Consider the following 23,518-nt stretch of genomic DNA (forward strand, 5'->3'; position numbering starts at 1 on the left):
GTATGTACACAGTGACTGCACCAGCAGAATAGTTAGTGCAGCTCTGGAGTATAATACAGGATGTAACTCAGGATCAGTAATGTAATGTATGTACACAGTGACTGCACCAGCAGAATAGTGAGTGCAGCTCTGGAGTATAATACAGGATGTAACTCAGGATCAGTAATGTAATGTATGTACACAGTGACTGCACCAGCAGAATAGTTAGTGCAGCTCTGGAGTATAATACAGGATGTAACTCAGGATCAGTAATGTATGTACACAGTGACTGCACCAGCAGAATAGTGAGTGCAGCTCTGGAGTATAATACATGATGTAACTCAGGATCAGTAATGTAATGTATGTACACAGTGACTGCACCAGCAGAATAGTGAGTGCAGCTCTGGGGTATAATACAGGATGTAGCTCAGGATCAGTAATGTAATGTATGTACACAGTGACTGCACCAGCAGAATAGTGAGTGCAGCTCTGGAGTATAATACAGGATGTAACTCAGGATCAGTAATGTAATGTATGTACACAGTGACTGCACCAGCAGAATAGTTAGTGCAGCTCTGGAGTATAATACAGGATGTAACTCAGATCAGTAATGTATGTACACAGTGACTGCACCAGCAGAATAGTGAGTGCAGCTCTGGAGTATAATACATGATGTAACTCAGGATCAGTAATGTAATGTATGTACACAGTGACTGCACCAGCAGAATAGTGAGTGCAGCTCTGGAGTATAATACAGGATGTAACTCAGGATCAGTAATGTAATGTATGTACACAGTGACTGCACCAGCAGAATAGTTAGTGCAGCTCTGGGGTATAATACAGGATGTAACTCAGGATCAGTAATGTATGTACACAGTGACTGCACCAGCAGAATAGTGAGTGCAGCTCTGGAGTATAATACATGATGTAACTCAGGATCAGTAATGTATGTACACAGTGACTGCACCAGCAGAATAGTGAGTGCAGCTCTGAAGCATAATACAGGATATGTAATGTATTTAGCAGTTATTCAGCCCTGTTTATAATGTGTTATCCTTTGGTTTTTACACTGTTAAATTGCAAACAGTTTGTAAAAACAAGCAATTGACCTGGACATGACAAGCTTCAGTCACCCTGCGCTCCTCCGATTCTGCAGAGTGCAGCGCTTGGGTCGCTGGTCTGAACGATCAATCAGGAGCGCACCTACCCCACAGAAATTAATTAAAAAAAAAAAAAAAGAAAAACAAGGCCGCAGAGCAGTAGTGCACTCTTAAAAGTAAAAAAAAAAAAAAAAATAAGGGACCCCTTCAAGTTGTAGAATGGTCTTGGAGACGGCGGACCCTTTTGGTGTTTTTCTGATGAACATAAAACATTACTGCACGGAAATCTCTGCACATAGTTTTATTCTCATTTTGTTTTCCATCAGGTTAGATTTCAGGATTAGTGACTGTAAACAGGTTTATCGCCAACCCAGTAACATGTGGTAAGTGCACTTGAGGATTGGAAACAACCCTGGCTAGAAAATAACCTTACATATAAGCACATACACATCGTAACCAGCAGAGATCTACATGATACCGATAGCCATTGACGAAAAAAAAAATTCTGAATATGGCGAGTGGACAATTCCATAAATCCTCTTATGATACAAATAATTTATTGATCGGCCTGTTCTCAGAACAAGACCCATATTCCCATACATGATATACTCATAAAATAAAATAGAAACCGATCTCTTCACCGAGTCATGGGTATCTGATAGATCCGGTTCTGACCTGCGATATTGTAGCAAAAAAGTTGAAAAACTGACAACTAAAATATTCCAGAAATTCATATCTAGATTCTTAAAATGATCGTTAATTCTCTCTCCCTCTCTATTAGATATATAGGATTTTGCTATAAGCCTATAGCCTCCCTTGTGGTTCGGTTCCAGTCTCCGCCTGGTGGCAGTGCTGAGAACTGCACTGTAGTGAGCCGAGGTTGAAAAGTCTGTGTTGGATGAAGCGAGTGCTATCGTTTTTTCAGCTTTTTCCTGGCTTTTTCTAGATTTGCTTTTCTCTTCTCTTCTTCCTCTTCGCGTCTCAACTCTTCCAGGTCCTCCTGGATGCCTAACCGCAAACTGGGGAGGAAGATAAAAACAAAAACAAGACGTTAGAGACTAATTCTGCAAGAGCACAGACCCCTGAGGCTGCAAATTTGGGGGAAAATCCATCAGCGATGCAGAGAGTGATTAATGGCAGATCATCCCTGAAGCCGGGCAGAAAGCTATTCTCTCTGGTGTCAGGCGGACGTACCTCCTTGCTTCCTCTTTTTGCTGTTCTCTGAAGTTGCTCTCCATGTAACGCAAGGCGTAGTCGCTCTCGTCTTTATATCTGGGAACAGCAGGGTAGAATCAATTACCCCCAGGACACACATCTCGCCATCTCGACCATTTCAGGCCAGAGGATACAAAATTCGAAATGATGAATTTCACTTTGAAGACTGGGATTCCACCCCTTACCTCATTCTGTCATAGCCGAATATCTCGCGGATGTGCTTTGAAATTTCGTCTTGCGATTCTCCTCCGTCATCAATGAAATCTTCCATTTCGGAGTCGTACTCCTCCTCCTCGTCGTCGATTCTTCGCTTGTATGCGCTGGTTATGGGCGGCAGAGGGGGACCTGCAGATAGACGACTCTTACTCAAATTACAAAAAACTCAACCCACAAGATTTACACCACATCTTTGAAAAGGGTTCTCCATGATTCCACAAAATACAGCACCACCCTGGGAACATAGACAGTGTCTGCCATTGCACCTCATTGAAGTGAACGAAGCAGAGCTGCAATAACACGGACAACCCATATGGGGTCAGGGCTGGTGCTGCGGAAAAAAAAAAAAAGGCAGCCACATTTTCTCTCTAATCCTGGAGAACGGCTTTAAAGCGTGCCTGTCATTTTAGGCGACTGTTCACAATAAGAGGTCGTGTGCAAGTAATGAGTAATAACACTATCGCTGGCCACTATATGATTTGTCTCCTGCATTTTGTTTTTCTAGCTGCCGATTTCTCCTATAAACATCACACACAGACACGAAGGATTCCTGCTTTTCTGTCTTTCTGTGTAGCACAAATTCAGAAGCATCATGGAGGACATTATACAACAGTACTGAGCAGTGTACAAGTGAATCCAGCACTGGAATAAGATAAAACACTAGAAAGCAGCAGCATAATCTGTGCAGGTCTCTAACGCCTACACATCCTTCCTCCCCTCTCCATAGGCCACAATAGGCAGTTGTAATTACCACCTAAGTGAATGATGAGTTCAGGGGGTTGGTGATGGGGTACGTGGCTCATAATTGGAAGAAAAAAATTCAACTATGAATACCTGGTGGGCGAGACATTGGTCGCTGTCCTGGTGGAGGTCCCGGTCTCATGCTGTTCACTTGTCCTGGTCTCGTGCCATTCACCTGAACCGGTCTCGTGCCATTCACCTGAACTGGTCTCGTGCCATTCACTTGTCCCGGTCTCGTTCCATTCACTTGTCCCGGTCTCGTGCCATTCACAGGTCCATTACCAGATTTAGGAATTAAGTTTTTAGAGGAAATAGTTTCAGATACCACAGTACACTTGGGCTTTGACCCTGGTCCCATTGTCAAATGACTTCCTGGCCTTCCAGGTCCAGAATGAGCTGTAAGTTTAGAAGAACCTAAAGTTGCGCCTACATTTGGTCGCATGGATGACCCTTCTCTGCCCGATGTGGTAGTTTTAGGCTTAACAGCTGCCAAGGTATTCCCAATGGTTGGTCGGCTAGATCCAGATACGTTTGATGGACGTGCGGATCCAGAGCTGCTCGTCGAGTGTCCAGAGCTGCTTAGTCGAGATGGTTTGGCTGACCCAGATCCGCTAGAGGGCCGTGATGAACTGGAAGAAGAGCTTCCCGAGGAGTGGACAGAGCCTGAGATGCCAGAAGGCTTGGAGGAACCGGAGCTACTTGTTGGTCGGGAAGAAGGTGTAACCGCTCCACTAGATGGCCGTCCAGAAGAAGAAGTAGATGCTCCAGAAGGCCTCGAAGAGCTAGATACTCCAGATGGCCGCATGGTACTGGTTCCAGGGCCAACTGATGACTTCCCAGAAGCTCCAGAAGACTTCACAGAACTTGAGCTTGAACTGCTGGGTCGGAAACTTTTTTGAAGTTTTTCATTAGTCTCAGGTCTGGAAGATGAAGACGGTTTACCACCAGGGTCTCTGCTAGATGAAGGTTTGGAGCTTCCATTGGAAGAAATTTTACTTGCTGACGAGTGTTTTTCAGATTTGTGCTTAACATCAGAATGTTTTTTTAAGTTCCGGCCGTCTTCACTTCGAGTCTTGTCATGATGACTACTTTTCGAGCTGGAGCCACTGCTCTTTATCTTCCTTTCCTCGGAATGGCTTCCCTTAGCAGAGGAATGTTTATCTGAAGAGCTTTTGCTAACTTTTATTACAGTTTGGCTACTGGTCTTTGAGGTTTTTTGGTTCTTCCGTTCCAAGAACTCAATTTCTCTGATTTCTTCGGCAGTTCTTGGTCGTTCGTCCACCTTTTTAACAGGTTTTACGATTTCCACTGGCTCGTATTGTTTTTTTTCTGCAAGCCGCAGCAAATCAGCAAAGTTCATGCCCGCTGCGGGCGGTGGTGGCCTTTTCACATTGGAAAACTTAGGCTTTTTTGAAGGCGGCGGAGGCGGTGGTGGTTCTTCAAACTCCTCCTGCTCGGACTCGCTCTGGGAGTATTCGTACATTTCTTCTTCTGTCAAGTACTCAGAGTTCTCGTTATTGTCGTTTTGGTCCAGGTCAGACTTTGATCGTTTCTTGGGTTTATCTTCTACTGGAATCCCATTGTAGCCCTTGAAGTTGTCCTTAGTCCTGGAAGCCATTGCCCTTGCTTTTTTGTCATGTTTCATTTCCTTCCGCTTCGCCAACAGTTCCTCTTTTTTTTTCTTTTCAGTCATTTCTAGAGCACAAAAATATAAGGAGTTAAATTAAACTGGAAAATATAATATATATATATATATATATATATATACACACATATATATATATATATATATATATACACACACACGAAAGCAAAAATGACCATATCATTGGCATTGCCTGCAGACTGTGAGCCCTCGCGGGCAGGGTCCTCCCTCCTTATGTACTCGTGTGCCTTGTTATCTGCTCATGTTTAATGTATTTGTCTATATTTGCCCCGTATTCACATGTAAAGCGCCATGGAATAAATGGCGCTATAAAAATGTATAATAATAATAATAATAATTGCCACTAATGGTCGCCATGCACGTTAGATGTAAGATGACACTGTCGTCCTTTGCAGGGGTCGTCCAGGACTTGCATGGTGATGACTTATACATCTGCTAGGTGATCAGTGAGGGTCCGACACAAGGTATCGTACCCCCACTACTACGCTGTTACCAGCTATGGCAGTGGCCAGATGCAAGTGCAACACAGCCACCCCCCGTTCATCTCCTGTTCAAGTGAATAGGATCAGCTGTTCCTATTGAAACTGGATGAATAAAAAAATGTCAAGTGCAGGAAGAAATCCACAGCGAATCTCAGCCGTATACACATTAACATAAATATCAATATCCGCAGATGCTCGTTTTTTCAGAGAAAAGGTTAGTGTTTTTTTTTTCTTAACAAAAAGGCAATTCATGGACTCTTATTAATGGGCGATTTTTTGCAAGGAGGGGACTTTATACAAGTTATCTCACAATACATCATCAGTAAACTTCTCGTACAATGAGACTGATAGGTGAGGCCACGCCGCCTGGCACAAGAGGCTCAGCAGGGTGCAGAAATCCAATGAAAATGGAAGTTAGACTTATTTCTTTAATAATAAAGCTCTATGGGAAAGATCATACCTTGTTTCCGCATTTCTGCTTCCTTGCGCCGGAGAAAAGCCTGGACGGCAGCTGACTGCACCCCTTTGACTTTGGGATCTTTCTTAGGGGGTCCCACTGCCAAGCTGTACCTTTTCTGTAAAGGAGAGGGAAAAAAAATGCATTAAAACAAGCAGCCCACCGGCACAATGAAATCCACATCCCCCTGCACCAAATTCAGCTAGCTCATGACACGGGCCACGTTCACATGGGCAACGCATTCTGCCAAACTTCCAGGAACTCAAGAGCAGACCCGGAATTATTGCAATGAAATGACATCAAACAAGCAGAATCTGCAGTAATAATGAACGCGCTGCGGATATTACCCCTTAATAGGCAAGGAGGTAAATAATACTAAAGGCTGTCATTTGTTTTATTCTTTTGGGGGCATAAAAAAATAAAAAAAAGCTCTTCAAAAACGCAACACAAACCACTGGAAAAAACATTTGAAAATTCAAAAACATCTTCCAAATACTCTCCAAACATTTCTCACTACAAATCCTTGGAATCATTGTCAAAGCCACAAAAAGGACTAAATGTCTTTATGCTAAAATCCAGAATCTTAGAGGTTTTTAGTTTTCAGAAAACGTGGCCCCTGGCTGCAGTTTTTTCTTTTTTCTCTTTAGATCTAGTCTACTTCGAGTTCAGCAAAGAATTTGATAAAGTATCTCATACTATTCTTTTTGAAAAGATGACCAAGTATGGGATTGACAAGGCTATGGTTAGGTGAATTCATAATTGGAAAAGTGTTTCAAGTGGGGACCACAAGGCTCTGTCCTGGCCCCAGTGTTCTTCAACAGTTTTATAAATAATCTAGATAAGGGAACGGAAGGTAAACTGATAAAATTTGCAGACGATGCAAAGCTAGGAGGGATAGCTAACACTAGAGAAGACAGAGAAATAATTCAGAAGGATCTGGATAAGCTTGAACAAATGGGCAGCGACTAATTGAATGGTATTTAACAGGGAGAAATGCAAGATTCTACATCTGGCATGAAGAAAATTACATCTACAGAATGGGAGGAATAGAACTAAGAAACAGCAGGTGTGAAAAAGACTTGGGTATACCAATAGATCACAGACTGCACCGCATTTTAAAGGGAACCTGTCACCCCGTTTTTTGAGATTGAGCTATAAATACTGTTAAATAGGGCCTGCGCTGTGTGTTCCTATAGTGTATGTAGTGTACCCCGATTCCCCACCTATGCTGAGAAATAACTTACCAAAGTCGCCGTTTTCGCCTGTCAATCAGGCTGGTCAGGTCGGGAGGGCGTGGTGACATCGCTGGTTCTTCCTCAGCTTTACGTTGGTGGCGTAGTGGCGTAGTGGTGAACAAGCAGCGCGCGATCTGCGCTGTCATCCCTTGCATCGGTGGGGGCGGCCATCTTCCTGGGGCCGCGCGTGCGCAGATCGAGTGCTCTGCTGCACGGGGCTTCAGGAAAATGGCCGCGGGATGCCGCGCGTGCGCATTAGAGATCGCGGCGGCCATTTTCCCAAAGCCGAGTTTGCATCTCGGCTTTGGGAAAATGGCCGCCGCGATCTCTAATGCGCACGCGCGGCATCCCGCGGCCATTTTCCTGAAGCCCCGTGCAGCAGAGCACTCGATCTGCGCACGCGCGGCCCCAGGAAGATGGCCGCCCCCACCGATGCAAGGGATTACAGCGCAGATCGCGCGCTGCTTGTTCACCACTACGCCACCAACGTAAAGCTGAGGAAGAACCAGCGATGTCACCACGCCCTCCCGACCTGACCAGCCTGATTGACAGGCGAAAACGGCGACTTTGGTAAGTTATTTCTCAGCATAGGTGGGGAATCGGGGTACACTACATACACTATAGGAACACACAGCGCAGGCCCTATTTAACAGTATTTATAGCTCAATCTCAAAAAACGGGGTGACAGGTTCCCTTTAATAAAAAGGCATAAAAAAAAAACTGGAGGAAGTTCAGAGAAGAGCTACCAGGATGGTGAGCGGACAGCAAAGTATGTCCGACGAGGAACGGTTAAAAGACCTGGGAATGTTTAGCTTGCAAAAAAGACTAAGAGGAGACTTAATAGATGTCAACAAATATCTGAAGGGCTGTCGCAGTGTAGAAGGGTCATCCTTATTCTCATTTGCACATGGAAAAACGAGAAGCAATGGGATGCAAGTGAGAAGATAGAGATAAGATATTAGAAAAAACTTTTTGACAGTTAGGGTGATCAATGAGTGGAGCAGGCAGCCATGAGAGGTGGTGAGTCTTCCTTTAATGGAAGTCTTCGAACAGAGGCTGGACAGACATCTGTCTGAGATGCACTGTGCAGGGAGTTCGACACGGTGACCCAGGAGGTCCCTTCCAACTCTACCATTCTATGATTCTACGTTCTTTACTCACCCTCCCCTGGTCCCGCTCGGAGTCCCTGCATCCTATTATTGCTGTCAGCTCTGCCTGAGTAGACAGCACAAGCTACTGAGCTTTAGTGATTGGCTGTAGCGCCGCCTAAGTGACTTCGGTGCATGTAGACAATTATTAAATTCACTAATGCTGGAAAAATGCTGAAAGAATTGACAAGCTGCAGATTTAAAAAAAATGGTGAAGTTCTCAAATTCATTGAGGCGTTTACCAGGTGAGAGTGTTTCTACCCCGGCGTGACTGGTGAAGATGTGGTTACTACAGCGGTGGATTCTGCTCCACGGGGGTCACATCTGTCCCTGTTGTGATGATGAAACTATCAGCGCTGGGACAGTGCAGAGCACTTTAGGCCACGGTCGGGTTGTTACTTGTCGACCAAAAGCACAGTCGTCCGAATGTAGCCGAACAGATGGGGAAGGGGAAGAAGAAGAAAAAAATTGGCGAGTTCAGCAGATCTCAAGATCACTTCTGGTTTGTGCCTCATCGTTTGCTGATCAGGAATTTAAGAGTTTTTTAATGAAATGACTGCACCCCGAAAGTAACGCAGCACTTCTAACCCACCACAGACTTCTGAGATGTCACATAAGACACGGTGAAACCCCCAATACCGGCCACGAAAACCTCAGAACTTCCAGCGCTCATCGACCTCCTACAGCTATAATCAGGATAGAATCAGAGCGCCCACGTGTCTATGGACACCACAACCTGCACATGATCACCGGTAAATCCTAGAGATCGGGCCCCCACCAATAAGGACTGTGGGACCGACACCCCACAAAGAGAAAACCACCCGATAACACTGATTTACAGCTCCTAATGGAAACCAGGCGTCCGAGTGTAAAAGGGGAAACAATCTACAGCAACAGAAGAGTTTAGGGTTAAGGTTTCGGTGTTGTTTTTTTTTTGTCCCATTTTTCCAAGGGCCTTGACCATTGGATCCATCCATCGACACGGGGCCATACGAAGGCTTGATTTTTGAGGGACGAGTTGTCACTTTGAATGTCACCGTTCATTTTATCAAAAAAGTGCACATGGTGTGGAAATAAAATGCGATTTTTCCTCCGCTTTTTTTTTTTGGTTGTTTGTTTCATTGTGGCAGCTGTTATAAAAATAAATGAATAAATGGAAAAGGAACTGGTAACATGATGCTTGGCATTGCCAGAATCATAAACTGAATATTTTTTTTTATTTAGTTGTGGACCAGAGTGTCGTCCGATTTACTCGTATGTGGAAAAAAAAAAAAAAAAATGTAAAAAAATAAATAAAAAAAATGAGAATCACCTTTTTCATTCGGAAAGTTTATGAAAATCGGATGTTATCAGAGTGCGGTCCAATTTTTTTCATAACACCATTGCATTGACTTGCAATATTTACACTCAGACCAAAATCGGAAATTTTCTGTGTACCGCAAAAAAAGAAAAAAGGTAAAAATCACGGACAAGTGAATAGCGCCATAGACTCTCGCAGGTAAGAGCGCTACCCGTGAAAACCACAGACTGCACTCGTACGTGAAAATCGGACGTCTGAGCGAGCCTCAATCCTGAGCCCCCATGGATGTAGGGGTCCATCAGTCTCCTGCGCTCCCTCCGTCCCACCAGGGCCTGTCCGCCTTCTGCAGTGAGCCAGTGTTCCTGCCATTTATTTGCCTTTTTCGGTGACGTGTTGTGGATTTCACGCTCCCACGGCCGGATTCACTTTTCCTCTGGAGAATTTGCAGCAACGTAGATAAGGTTTTATCAAATGTCATCCACACAACACTGAATACAAACCTGAGGTGCAGATTTTAACCCCGCGGTGAGAGAGTTTATCGCCGGTTTTCACCACTTACATTGCACAGGCCGAATCTGGAGACAAGTAACGCATTGCGGTAAAACCTGCTCCAGATTATTTGCTCAGCGGATCCGGCACATGTTGTGTATTAGGCGCTGATCTGCAGCATTTTACATGATCCGCAGAGTGGATGCGCTTTACCCTTCCCCACCCCCCACAAACCCGCAGCGCATCACTGTCTGCTGCGCACTTTACTCATTCATCGAGGATCCTGAGTCTGCCAGTTACACTTCTGGCCCGACTTTTCTGCTTTTCCGTAAAAAGACACAAATAAGCGCAGAAATGCTGTGAATTTCAGCTTAGGAATTCTGCAAAGAAAATAAACACTTTTTGTAAGTTTTTTTTTTACGTGGCCAGAACCAAGTGTACATTATACAGATCGTCATTGCTACGGCCAGGGTTCACTAATTTTTGCATTTTTGAGAATATTCAGGTTCAATGCGTGAAAACCACACGTACGGAGGTAATCCGGTCTGAACTGCGCACGGTTTCTGCACAGCAAGCGACGCAGCTTTTTTTATCATTATTTTGGAAGCCAAAAAATTCTGAATGGTGCAATAACCCCAAACACTTGTGTGAACGCTCCTGAAAATAAGTCGGCGGCTACGACGGTAGCAAACATGTTATAGGGAGACAGCGGACGATCTGGAGAGTCAGCTGCTGACGAAGCACCATCCCCTCCCCCGCCTCGTGTAAGGAAAGCACATAACACCAGCCATACCACTACTACCCCCAGCATGCACCCTCTCAGGACAGGTAAGAGTGCGATCCCCGTGTAGCAGCACTACTACCCCCAGCATGCACCCTCCAGGAGAGGTAACACTGTGATCCCTGTGTAGCAGTATTACCACCCCCAGCATGCCCCCTCCAGGAGAGGTAACAGTGCGATCCCTGTGTAGCAGCACTACTACCCCCAGCATGCCCCCTACAGGAGAGGTAACACTGCGATCCCTGTGTAGCAGCACTACTACCCCCAGCATGCCCCCTCCCAGGAGAGGTAACACTGCGATCCCTGTGTAGCAGCACTACTACCCCCAGCATGCACCCTCCAGGAGAGGTAACACTGTGATCCCTGTGTAGCAGTACTACCACCCCCAGCATGCCCCCTCCAGGAGAGGTAACACTGCGATCCCTGTGTAGCAGCACTACTACCCCCAGCATGCCCCCTCCAGGACAGGTAACACTGTGATCCCTGTGTAGCAGCACTACTACCCCCAGCATGCCCCCTCCCAGGACAGTTAACACTGTGATCCCTGTGTAGCAGCACTACTACCCCCAGCATGCCCCCTACAGGAGAGGTAACACTGCGATCCCTGTGTAGGAGCACTACAACCCCCAGCATGCCCCCTCCAGGACAGGTAACACTGTGATCCCTGTGTAGGAGCACTACAACCCCCAGCATGCCCCCTCCAGGACAGGTAACACTGTGATCCCTGTGTAGCAGCACTACTACCCCCAGCATGCCCCCTCCAGGACAGGTAACACTGCGATCCCTGTGTAGCAGCACTACTACCCCCAGCATGCCCCCTCCCAGGACAGGTAACACTGTGATCCCTGTGTAGCAGCACTACTACCCCCAGCATGCACCCTCCAGGACAGTTAACACTGCGATCTCTGTATAGCAGCACTACTACCCCCAGCATGCCCCCTCCAGGAGAGGTAACACTGCGATCCCTGTGTAGCAGCACTACTACCCCCAGCATGCCCCCTCCAGGACAGTTAACACTGTGATCCCTGTGTAGCAGCACTACTACCCCCAGCATGCCCCCTCCAGGACAGTTAACACTGTGATCCCTGTGTAGCAGCACTACTACCCCCACATGCCCCCTCCCAGGACAGTTAACACTGTGATCCCTGTGTAGCAGCACTACTACCCCCAGCATGCCCCCTCCAGGAGAGGTAACACTGCGATCCCTGTGTAGCAGCACTACTACCCCCAGCATGCCCCCTCCCAGGACAGTTAACACTGTGATCCCTGTGTAGCAGCACTACTACCCCCAGCATGCCCCCTCCAGGAGAGGTAACACTGTGATCCCTGTGTAGCAGCACTACTACCCCCAGCATGCCCCCTCCCAGGACAGTTAACACTGCGATCCCTGTGTAGCAGCACTACTACCCCCAGCATGCCCCCTCCAGGACAGGTAACACTGCGATCCCTGTGTAGCAGCACTACTACCCCCAGCATGCCCCCTCCCAGGACAGTTAACACTGTGATCCCTGTGTAGCAGCACTACTACCCCCAGCATGCCCCCTCCCAGGACAGTTAACACTGTGATCCCTGTGTAGCAGCACTACTACCCCCAGCATGCCCCCTCCCAGGACAGTTAACACTGTGATCCCTGTGTAGCAGCACTACTACCCCCAGCATGCCCCCTCCCAGGACAGTTAACACTGCGATCCCTGTGTAGCAGCTGTTACAGGACACGATGGGAGTTGTAGTTCGGTGACAGCTGGGCAACCACAGGTTGGGGAACCTGGAAATCATCGCAGACAGCGACAAACCTCCTGCGACAACTGCACATGACAGAAAAAGTCGCAGCTCAGAAATCGCTGCCCCCGCTCTCCCGGGTGCCCTGTGCCCCCCCTGACACTCAGCTGTTCCTCCCCCGCCCCGCGGGCACACAGCGCCCCCTGCCCTCACTCACCAAGGCGCCATCATTACTCTGCTTAGAGGCCGCCACCTTCAGGACGTTCATGAAATCCATGTCGGCCGCACGGAGTAGACGGTGCCCGTCGGAGATCCCGGCCAGAGACCAGCAGCCGCTGCACGGGGCGGGACCAGAGACTCCGCTCCAAGCAGTGACGCACAACACTCACGGGCACAAACTACTAAAGAACGCCCCCTTTCTGGACGTCACGCACATCCGCCAACGTCACTTCCGCCCACACTGAAGCCAATTCGGCGCCATTGTTGCCAGCTTCTAATATCACGTGATTTCGCCCAATTATAGAAAAGCTTCATAGGGCCAGAGCTAGTGCTCGGAGCGGTGAAGGTCGGCAACAAGGTTGTTGGAAAAATTATCATTTTTGTTTTTAACTAAGGCAATTGAAGAGGGAATGTGCTCGCCCGTAGCAGCCAATCAGATGACTCCTTTCATTTTCAACAGAGCCTGGAAACAATTTAAAATGGAATCTGATTGGTTGCTATGGACGACTCCATTTTCCCTCATTAGACTGAGTGGTTGCTATGGGCAATTGTTTTTATTAGTTCTGGGGTACTATACTGGTCAGCGTGTTATTTTTTTTGTATATCTTTTTTTTTGCTTACTTTATTTGGGAAACCAGTTTAAAGGGTTTCTCTTCAAATTTAGTCAGGCGTCTGTTCCTCACAGAGTATGGAGTGCGCTATACGGCCCAAGCATGGGTCTCCTAAACCGAGCACAGCATCCACATGCATGCCTCAGGAGCAGGGCCGGCGTCAGCACCCAGCGTACCCAGGCAAGTGTCGGGGCCCTGGCGAGCCAGTGGGGCCCATTTGGGGCTGGCGTTAGGGACAGGCAGCTGCCAGTGCCTAGGGGCCCCTGTGAGGAAGGGGGGCCGCCTGTCGCAAGCGCCAACTCCCCCGCCGCCGCTTTGAACTTTACCGGCGTCTGCCGGTAAAGTTCAAAGCAAATGATGAAGGAGAAAGCGTCACCTGACGCTCCCTCTCCCATCATTCCCCACTCTGCCTCTGACACTGCAGCTGCGGATGCGCAATGACATCATCGCACACTCGCTGTGTGTCAGGCAGTGCAGCGGCAGCCGCTGAGACCTGAGCAGGGAGGGAGCGGCGCTGGAACGTTGAGAGGCAGGGCTGGCTCCAGGTTTTTGAGGGCCCCGGGCGAAAGAGTCTCAGTGCGCCCCCCTTTAACACATACCACAATTCATGATCGCATATAAACACAACCATGTAGTATATAACAGCCCACGTTGTATATAGCACAGCCATGTAGTATATAGCACAGCCCACGTAGCATATAACAGCCCATATAGTATATAGCACAGCCACATATTATATAACACAGCCCACTTTGTATATAGAACAGCCATGTAGTATATAGCACAGCCCACATAGCATATAACAGCCCACGTAGTATATAGGACAGCCATGTAGTATATAGCACAGCCCACGTAGCATATAACAGCCCACGTAGTATATAACACGGCCCACGTAGTAAATAGAACAGCCATGTAGAATATAGCACAGCCCACGTAGCATATAACAACCCATATAGTATATAGCACAGCCACATATTATATAACACAGCCCACGTAGTATATAGAAAAGCCATGTAGTATATAGCACAGACATGTAGTATACAGCACAGCCCCCCTCCCCCCAAGAATGGCCCCATAGTCCAGTACTCACTGTTAGTTACAGAAAAAAAAAACAACTGACCTCTCAACGTTCCCGCGCCGCGCTGCTCCCTCCCTGCTCCGGTCTCGGCGGCTGTCGCTGCACTGCCTGACACAGCGAGTGCGCGATGACGTCATCACGCACCCGCAGAGGCAGAGTGGGGAATGATGGGAGCGTCAGGTCACCAGGTCACGCTCTCTCCTCCATCATTTGCTTTGAACTTTACTGGCAGACGCTAGTAAAGTTTGAAGTGGCAGCGGGGGAGTTGGCGCTTGCGACAGGCGGCCCCCCCTGCCTCACAGGAGCCCCATAGCAGCTGCGTGATGTGCCGCTAGCTGAGGGCCCTAGGCACTGGCAGCTGCCTGCCCCTAACGCCGGCCCTGAATGGGTTTCCCTGTCTCGCCAGGGCCCCGGCACTTGCCCGGGTGCTGACGCCGGCCCTGTTGAGAGGTGAGGATTTTTTTTTTCTGTAACTAACACTGAGTACTGGACTATGGGGCCATTCTTGGGGGGAGGGGGGCTGTGCTGTATACTACATGTCTGTGCTATATACTACATGGCTTTTCTATATACTACGTGGGCTGTGCTATATAATATGTGGCTGTGCTATATACTATATGGGCTGTGCTATATGCTACGTAGGCTGTGCTATATACTACGTGGGCTGTGCTATATACTACGTGGGCTGTGCTATATACTACGTGGCTGTGTTTATCTGTGATCATGAATCGTGGTATGTGTTAAAGGGGGGCTCACTGAGACTCTTTCGCCCGGGTCCCTCAAAAACCTGGAGCCGGCCCTGCTCAGGAGACCCGGCCAGCCTGGGCAGAGCCATTCTCAAACTGTGATTTCTCCAGTGCCAAAAAATAGCTGCTCTTTCTGTGTCAAGATGGAGCAAACATTTAATTTTTTTTTCATCCATTTTGTTTTTTTAACAGTTTCAGAAAACCCCTGTGCCCCAACTGCAATTCGCTTGTGAAAAAGAAACTTTACTTTACTCACCCTCCCCAGGTCCAGCTCTGAGTCACTGAGTCTGGTATTCTCTGCAGCCCCAACGCCGTGTCGCCAGCACCGCAGCCTAATGCTGAGCTCAGCGGCTCGTACCGTCAACCCGGGCAGAACCACTGGGTTTGTCCACCATAATGTGAGCTTGGGTTTCATGTTGGGACTAATTTATCAAGTTTAAGGTCAGAAAATTGTGCATTGTTTTTTTTTACGCAAAATCTGTGCCTACATAGATGTCATTATTTTTGTGTAGTTGCAAACAAATATTGGGAGCCTTTACATTTGGTGCAAACTATGTATCAAAGGCCGGTATAGATACATGAGGGCCTAAATGTCTAAAAGTGTGTAGTACATGCCATAATGTATCTACACAGAATAAAATAGGGGGAAAAGTTCCCGAATCATGAAAGAAATGCAAACAGTTGGAAGTGACACCATAACAGCAGGCAGGTTGCTCCCTGTCACAAAGCCGCCAACAATTAGGACCTGCAGGATGGACACTGGGGCCGAGGCCATGTTCACACGGTCAGTAGCGGTTATCCAAAATCAGGAGTGGGCGAAAAATGCAGAAATGGTGCACGCAGTGGTATAACTAGAGTCTGGTGGGCCCTGGTGCAGGATTTGGACCAGGACCTCCCCTCTTTCTGGTATTTATATACAAATACTTCTCACTAAATTAGAATATCATCCAAAAGTTAACTTAGTTCAGTTCAGCTCAGTACAAAAAGTGAAACTCCCATATTACGGTATATAGAGTCTTTACAAACAGAGTGTTCTATTTCGCGTGTTTATTTCTGTTAATGTTGATTATGGCTTACAGCCAATGAAAACCCAAAAGTCATTCTCTCAGTAAATTAGAATAATTAACAAAAACACCTGCAAAGGCTTCCTAAGTGTTTATAAATGTCCCTTAGTCTGTTTCAGTAGCTCCACAATCATGGGGAAGACTGCGGACCTGACAGATGTCCCGAAGCAATGAATAAGGATTACATTCCGAAACGTGTATGCTAGATTTGCACATTTTTTCTGCCCATGTCCACTGGTGCGACTTTTTGAATCTTCAGTAAAGACTTCTAAATTTTATTCAACACGCTGGATATTTTTATATTTCTACAAAAGGGCTACAAGTGTCGCATTCCTTGTGTCAGCGACTCATGACCAATAGACAACACCAGAAGCCTCTTACCTGGGCCAAGGAGAAAAAGAACTGGACTGTTCTCATGGTGTTTTCAGATTAGAGTAAATTTTGTATTTCGTTTGGAAATGAAGGTCCCAGAGTCTGGAGGAAGAGTGGAGAGGCCACAACCCAAGCTGCTGGAGGTCTAGTGTGAAGTCTCCACAATCAGTGATGGTTTGGGGAGCCATGCCATCTGCTGGTGTAGGTCCACTGTGTTTTATCAAGACCAAAGTCAGCGCAGCCGTCTACCAGGAGATTTTAGAGCACTTCATGCTTCCCTCTGCCGACAAGCTTTCTGGAGATGGAAATGTCATTCTCCAGCAGGACTTGGCCCCTGTCCACACGGCCAAAAGTACCAATACCTGTTGTAAAAACAACAGTATCACTGTGCTTGATTGGCAGCACACTCTCCTGACCATAACCCCATAGAGAATCTATGGAGTATTGTCTAGAGCTGGGGTCTCAAACATGCGGCCCCTCCGGCTTCTTCATGCGGCCCACCCGCCGCCACATACAGTTAGGGCCAGAAATATTTGGACAGTGACACAATTTTCGCGAGTTGGGCTCTGCATGCCACCACATTGGATTTGAAATGAAACCTCTACAACAGAATTCAAGTGCAGATTGTAACGTTTAATTTGAAGGGTTGAACAAAAATATCTGATAGAAAATGTAGGAATTGTACACATTTCTTTACAAACACTCCACATTTTAGGAGGTCAAAAGTAATTGGACAAATAAACATAACCCAAACAAAATATTTTTATTTTCAATATTTTGTTGCAAATCCTTTGGAGGCAATCACTGCCTTAAGTCTGGAACCCATGGACATCACCAAACGCTGGGTTTCCTCCTTCTTAATGCTTTGCCAGGCCTTTACAGCCGCAGCCTTCAGGTCTTGCTTGTTTGTGGGTCTTTCCGTCTTAAGTCTGGATTTGAGCAAGTGAAATGCATGCTCAATTGGGTTTAGATCTGGAGATTGACTTGGCCATTGCAGAATGTGCCACTTTTTGGCACTCATGAACTCCTGGGTAGCTTTGGATGTATGCTTGGGGTCATTGTCCATCTGTACTATGAAGCGCCGTCCAATCAACTTTGCAGCATTTGGCTGAATCTGGGCTGAAAGTATATCCCGGTACACTTCAGAATTCATCCGGCTACTCTTGTCTGCTCTTATGTCATCAATAAACACAAGTGACCCAGTGCCATTGAAAGCCATGCATGCCCATGCCATCACGTTGCCTCCACCATGTTTTACAGAGGATGTGGTGTGCCTTGGATCATGTGCCGTTCCCTTTCTTCTCCAAACTTTTTTCTTCCCATCATTCTGGTACAGGTTGATCTTTGTCTCATCTGTCCATAGAATACTTTTCCAGAACTGAGCTGGCTTCTTGAGGTGTTTTTCTGTCTATTTTTGGTATTGATGAATGGTTTGCATCTAGATGTGAACCCTTTGTATTTACTGTCATGGAGTCTTCTCTTTACTGTTGACTTAGAGACAGATACACCTACTTCACTGAGAGTGTTCTGGACTTCAGTTGATGTTGTGAACGGGTTCTTCTTCACCAAATTAAGTATGCGGCGATCATCCACCACTGTTGTCATCCGTGGACGCCCAAGCCTTTTTGAGTTCCCAAGCTCACCAGTCAATTCCTTTTTTCTCAGAATGTACCCAAGTGTTGATTTTGCTACTCCAAGCATGTCTGCTATCTCTCTGATGGATTTTTTCTTTTTTTTTCAGCCTCAGGATGTTCTGCTTCACCTCAATTGAGAGTTCCTTTGACCGCATGTTGTCTGCTCACAGCAACAGCTTCCAAATGCAAAACCACACACCTGGAATCCACCCCTGACCTTTTAACTACTTCATTGATTACAGGTTAACGAGAGAGACGCCTTCAGAGTTAATTGCAGCCCTTAGAGTCCATTGTCCAATTACTTTTGGTCCCTTGAAAAAGAGGACGCTATGCATTACAGAGCTATGATTCCTAAACCCTTTCTCCGATTTGGATGTGGAAACTATCATATTGCAGCTGGGAGTGTGCACTTTCAGCCCATATTACATATATAATTGTATTTCTGAACATGTTTTTGTAAACAGCTAAAATAACAAAACTTGTGTCACTGTCCAAATATTTCTGGCCCTAACTGTAGACCCCGTAATGATCGTGCTCGCTCCAGCAGCCGCCGACATCCGCGCTGTAGTGCAGTATATTGCCGCGCAGAGACCGGCGCTCTGCACAGCAATACTAGTGTCAGCCGCCGGCCTATCGGAGCCCAGCAGCTGATATCTGCGCATGGCTGTGACGTCATACGTGCCGGCGGGCCACAGGAGCAGAAAGAACGCCGAGGGAACGGAGGACAGGTGAGAAGAATCTTTTTTTTTTTTTTTCTTCTTCTTCTCTGTTATGTCTATGTGAAAATGAGGGAGACCTGGATGGGGGACCTGTCTGCAATATATGGGGGGAACCTGGATGGGGGACTTGTCTAATATATGGGGGGGAACCTGGATGAGGCACATGTCTGCAATATTGGGACATGGATGGGGCATATGTCTGCAATATGGGGACATGATGGGGCATATCATGTCTGCAATATTCGGACATGATGGGGGACATAACGACCAGGATGGGGCCATATCTACAAGATAGGGACCAGCATGGGGCACATTACTACAACATAGGGACCAGCATGGGGCACATTACTACAAGATAGAGACCAGTTCAAAAGGTGTATAGAGAAAAAAATTGTATCACTAAAAATTTAATTTTGTCATGCAAATAATGTTTTTCTGTGTGCGGCCCATATACCCAGCCGAGTTTGAAACCCCTGGTCTAGAGGAAGATGAGACACCGGACCCAACAATCCAGATGAGCTGAAGTTTGATATCAAAGCAACCTGGGCTTCCATAACCCCTCAGCAGTGCCACAGGCTGATCGCCTCCATGCCACGCTGCATTGATGCAGTAACTGATGCCAAAGGAGCCCGACCAAGTATTGAGTGCATTTACTGAACATACATTTCAGTAGGCCAACATTTCAGATTTTAAAATCATTTTTCAAGCTGGTGTTATAAAGTATTCTAATTTACTGAGATAATGACTTTTGGGTTCTCATTGGCTGTAAGCCATAATCATCAACATTAACAGAAATAAACACGTGAAATAGATCACTCTGTAATGACTCTATATAATATGAGATTCACTGTTTATATTGAACAACTGAAATAAATTAACGTTTTGATGATATTATAATTTTGTGAGAAGGACTTATATGTCCTCATCCTGGTATATATGTCCCCCTCCTGGTATATATGTCCCCCCGTTCTGCTGCTGTTTTTTAAACCTATTAAAAATACACCATTATACTCCCCTTCCCTCCGCTCTCTGCCGCACGGTGTCGTCTTCTGAAGCCGGCAGCTGACTTCAGCATACAAGCGACAGCAATGCATGACGTCACCGCCATACCCGGTCACATTCACGCCGACATCAGGCGCTGACCTCTGATTGTCCGGCAGGGTGTATTGCTGTGATTCCGGGTGAAGTTTGTGCGGGTGTATCCAGACCCCCCAGCCTCACAGGCCCGGTCGTGACGCCCCTGAGTGAATGTGTTTCTATAATTGTTCCTCTCCTGGTTTTGGCCTACAAATACTGACTGTGAACGTGGCTGTTCCGCTGGATGTAGGACACTTTGGAGGCTAACACTCCTAGACGAGCCTCTTCTGTCTCCCATCTTTATAGGCCTCATAGCTGATCATCGCCTGACGCAGTGGCAGCTGATGGGACACACCCGTGCATTATACGTGTCTGTATATACATCTACAAGCTGAGATATAGCCTATTCATTAGCTCATGCAATTATAATCTGTCCACGCATTTATCTGCAGGGCGGTGTCAGCACGACGTCCAACATTTCATCATTCACAGACGCCTCTTACAGCTGGAGCGGTAGGTTCATTTACAGCCCATATGTACACGTGTGTATTGTGCTACATAGTGTAAGGCGGCTTTTATATACATGATTGATGTGAGGGGGTTTCTGCATGGTTTTGAACCCTGCGGCGGTCTAGCCAAGATGCACATGTCAATTCTTTCACCGTTTTTGCATTAAAATCAATATCAGAAAAAAACGCTACAAAAATGGCCCTTGTGAGCATACTTTACACACACTTTACCTGCACTTTACACACACTTTACACACACGTTTACTATACTTTACACACACTTTACCTATAATCTACTTATACTTTACACACACGTTTACTATACTTTACATACATTTTACACACACTTTACCTATACTTTAAAACATTTTACCTATACCTTACATACATTTTACCTATACTTTACACACAAGTTTACTATACTTTACACACACTTTACCTATACTTTAAAACATTTTACCTATACCTTACATACATTTTACCTATACTTTACACACAAGTTTACTATACTTTACACACACTTTACCTATACTTTACATACATTTTACACACACTTTACCTATACTTTAAAACATTTTACCTATACCTTACATACATTTTACCTATACTTTACACACAAGTTTACTATACTTTACACACACTTTACCTATACTTTACATACATTTTACACACACTTTACCTATACTTTAAAACATTTTACCTATACTTTACATACATTTTACCTATACTTTACACACACGTTTACTATACTTTACACACACTTTACCTATAATCTACTTATACTTTACACACACTTTACCTATAATTTATTTATACTTTACACACACTTTACCTATACTTTAAAACATTTTACCTATACTTTACACACATTTTACCTATACTTTACACACACAAGTTTACTATACTTTACACACACTTTACCTATAATTTACTTATACTTTACACACACTTTACCTATACTTTACATACATTTTAGCTATACTTTACACACACTTTATCTATAATTTATACTTTACACACACTTTACACACACTTTACCTGTACTTTACACACACTTTACACATACTTTACCTATAATCTACCTATACTTTACACACACTGTACGAACTTTACATACCTTATCGTCCACAATGGAGCAAGCCTGGCTTAGTCGATGTTCTGATAGATGAGACCAGGACCCACGGGCTTCAGCTGATGGGTTCGTCTGTGGCATTAGTACTCCAAAACGCTGTACATGAGCAAACAGCAGACATGCACCCGGCCCGGCTTCCAGCGAACAAGCCACTGCATGACGAGTACAACAGCCGGCAGCATAGTCTCGCTTCCTTCCCCGGCACTGACGGGCGTCGCTAATACGCCGCCACACCTAACTCTTTCCTCCATCCTCGTCACTTTTGGACCCGATTATTAAATCGAATCTTCGATTTTGACCACAATCCTCAATATCGAGGGCAATGCCGAGGTTACTGCCCTCAGCATATAGCAACACAAAACAATTATTTTTTTCCAAATTAGTCAAAGTAGTAAAACATAAAAAAAATATACCATATAAATTTGCTGTTGGCGTAATCATGCACAGTGGTGACATTATAAAGGAGATACCAAAAAACATTGGTGGAAGTGCTATTTTATTCCATTTGGCCGTCCCCCAATTTTTTTATATAATTTTTTTTTTTAATGGTACTTTCTGCCATAAATCCACAACAGAATTGAGATTCTAGAAATGAAAAATTCTGCAGGATTTGGAAGCTTTTTTTTTGAAGACCTCATTCACATGCACCAGGGCTCACGCAGACGTCTGAGTGTCACGGATATAACACGCAACTATCATAGTCTATGGGGCTCTTCACACGTCCGTTTTTTTTTTTATGGACCAATTGCCAGCCCCCCAAAAAAACAAAAAGAGACATGTTTTATTTATTTTTTTTATTTTTATTTTTTATCCAGGTTGCAGATCAAACTCGCCCGTTTAAATGATTGACGGTGAGAAAAACAAGTACAGGGCAGGAGAGGTTAGAAAATTTTTTTTTCTTCTTTTTATGAGAATAATCGACACCACCCTAATAGTGAAAAACGGACACATTATGCAAAAATGGATGAAAATCGAATCCAAACCTTGGGTCCTAGTCTAAGGCTACGTTCACATTTGCGGTGCGTCGGGCGCAACCGCGGCGACGCATGCGTCATGCACCCCTATATTTAACATGGGGGCGCATGGACATGCGTTGTCTTGCGTTTTGTGACGCATGCGTCTTTTTTTGGCGCAAGCGTCAGGGCGCAGAGGACGCAGCAAGTTGCATTTTTTTATTTTGCCCAAAATCGGCCAAAAATGGACGCATGCGTCACAAAACAATGCCTTTTTGCATGCGTTTTGCATGCATTGTGCGTTGCGTCGCCGACGCAACACACAACAATGCAAATGTGAACATAGCCTTATTCATTTCACGCACGGACGGGAAATACGTTTGTGTGAACCTAGCCAAAAATGGAGGAGGCACAGATGGTAAAAACGGACACATGGACCAGACACTGATGAAAATCTTATTGTGGGGAAGAAAAATGATGTCTGTATGAATCCTTATGTTATAATTTAATATATAGTGATTAGAGTGTTATAATTTATTCTGACAGCAGGGGGTGCTCAAGTAGCAAACATAAATGATCCCGACCAGAGATCGATGATATTCTGCTTTATTCTATACTACGGGATCACAGTTATGACATACGCTCACCAGGAGACCACCCCTAAATAGAGAATACCACCCAACACAGTGTATGTTAAAGGGTATCACCTGTCCAGAGAAAGCCAAGGGCTGTATTTTGCTATCTCTGACAGTCCCATAGAGAATGAATGGAGTGGTGCTGCACTTGTCTGACCAACCCTCCTGCTGAACCTTCGTGTTGAGGTCGGTGAGGGTTGTAGCAACCGGACCCCTTGAATATGGTAGTTATCTCCTATAC

General features: G+C 45.7%; 1 protein-coding gene across 2 annotated transcripts; it reads right to left on the reverse strand.

Moving 5' to 3' along the window:
* Positions 1–1,365: 1,365 nt before the first annotated feature.
* SPTY2D1 (SPT2 chromatin protein domain containing 1) lies at positions 1,366–21,846 on the reverse strand. Of its 2 annotated transcripts, none has more exons than XM_069740160.1 (6): positions 21,675–21,846; positions 5,860–5,974; positions 3,345–4,946; positions 2,480–2,639; positions 2,274–2,351; positions 1,366–2,098 (listed from the first exon to the last, which is right to left on the reverse strand). In XM_069740160.1, exons 1-6 carry the CDS (start codon positions 21,768–21,770, stop codon positions 1,990–1,992), a joined length of 2,160 nt encoding a protein of 719 aa, XP_069596261.1. In that variant the 5' UTR covers positions 21,771–21,846; the 3' UTR covers positions 1,366–1,989. The 2 variants fall into 2 exon arrangements, with proteins under 2 accessions (XP_069596261.1, XP_069596262.1); XM_069740161.1 differs by lacking the exon at positions 21,675–21,846 and adding an exon at positions 12,746–12,940.
* Positions 21,847–23,518: the final 1,672 nt, after the last annotated feature.

The sequence above is a fragment of the Ranitomeya imitator genome, chromosome 9, assembly GCF_032444005.1.
Source record: "Ranitomeya imitator isolate aRanImi1 chromosome 9, aRanImi1.pri, whole genome shotgun sequence".
NCBI classification, from domain to species: domain Eukaryota; kingdom Metazoa; phylum Chordata; class Amphibia; order Anura; family Dendrobatidae; genus Ranitomeya; species Ranitomeya imitator.

Coding starts and splice junctions, on each gene's coding strand:
- SPTY2D1 (XM_069740160.1), bottom strand. CDS start 21,770: ATGCCACAGACGAACCCATCAGCTGAAGCCCGTGGGTCCTGGTCTCAT. Junction 4,947..5,859: donor AGCAGAAATGCGGAAACAAG/GTATGATCTTTC, acceptor TTTGTGCTCTAG/AAATGACTGAAAAGAAAAAA. Junction 2,352..2,479: donor TTCGGCTATGACAGAATGAG/GTAAGGGGTGGA, acceptor TGCTGTTCCCAG/ATATAAAGACGAGAGCGACT.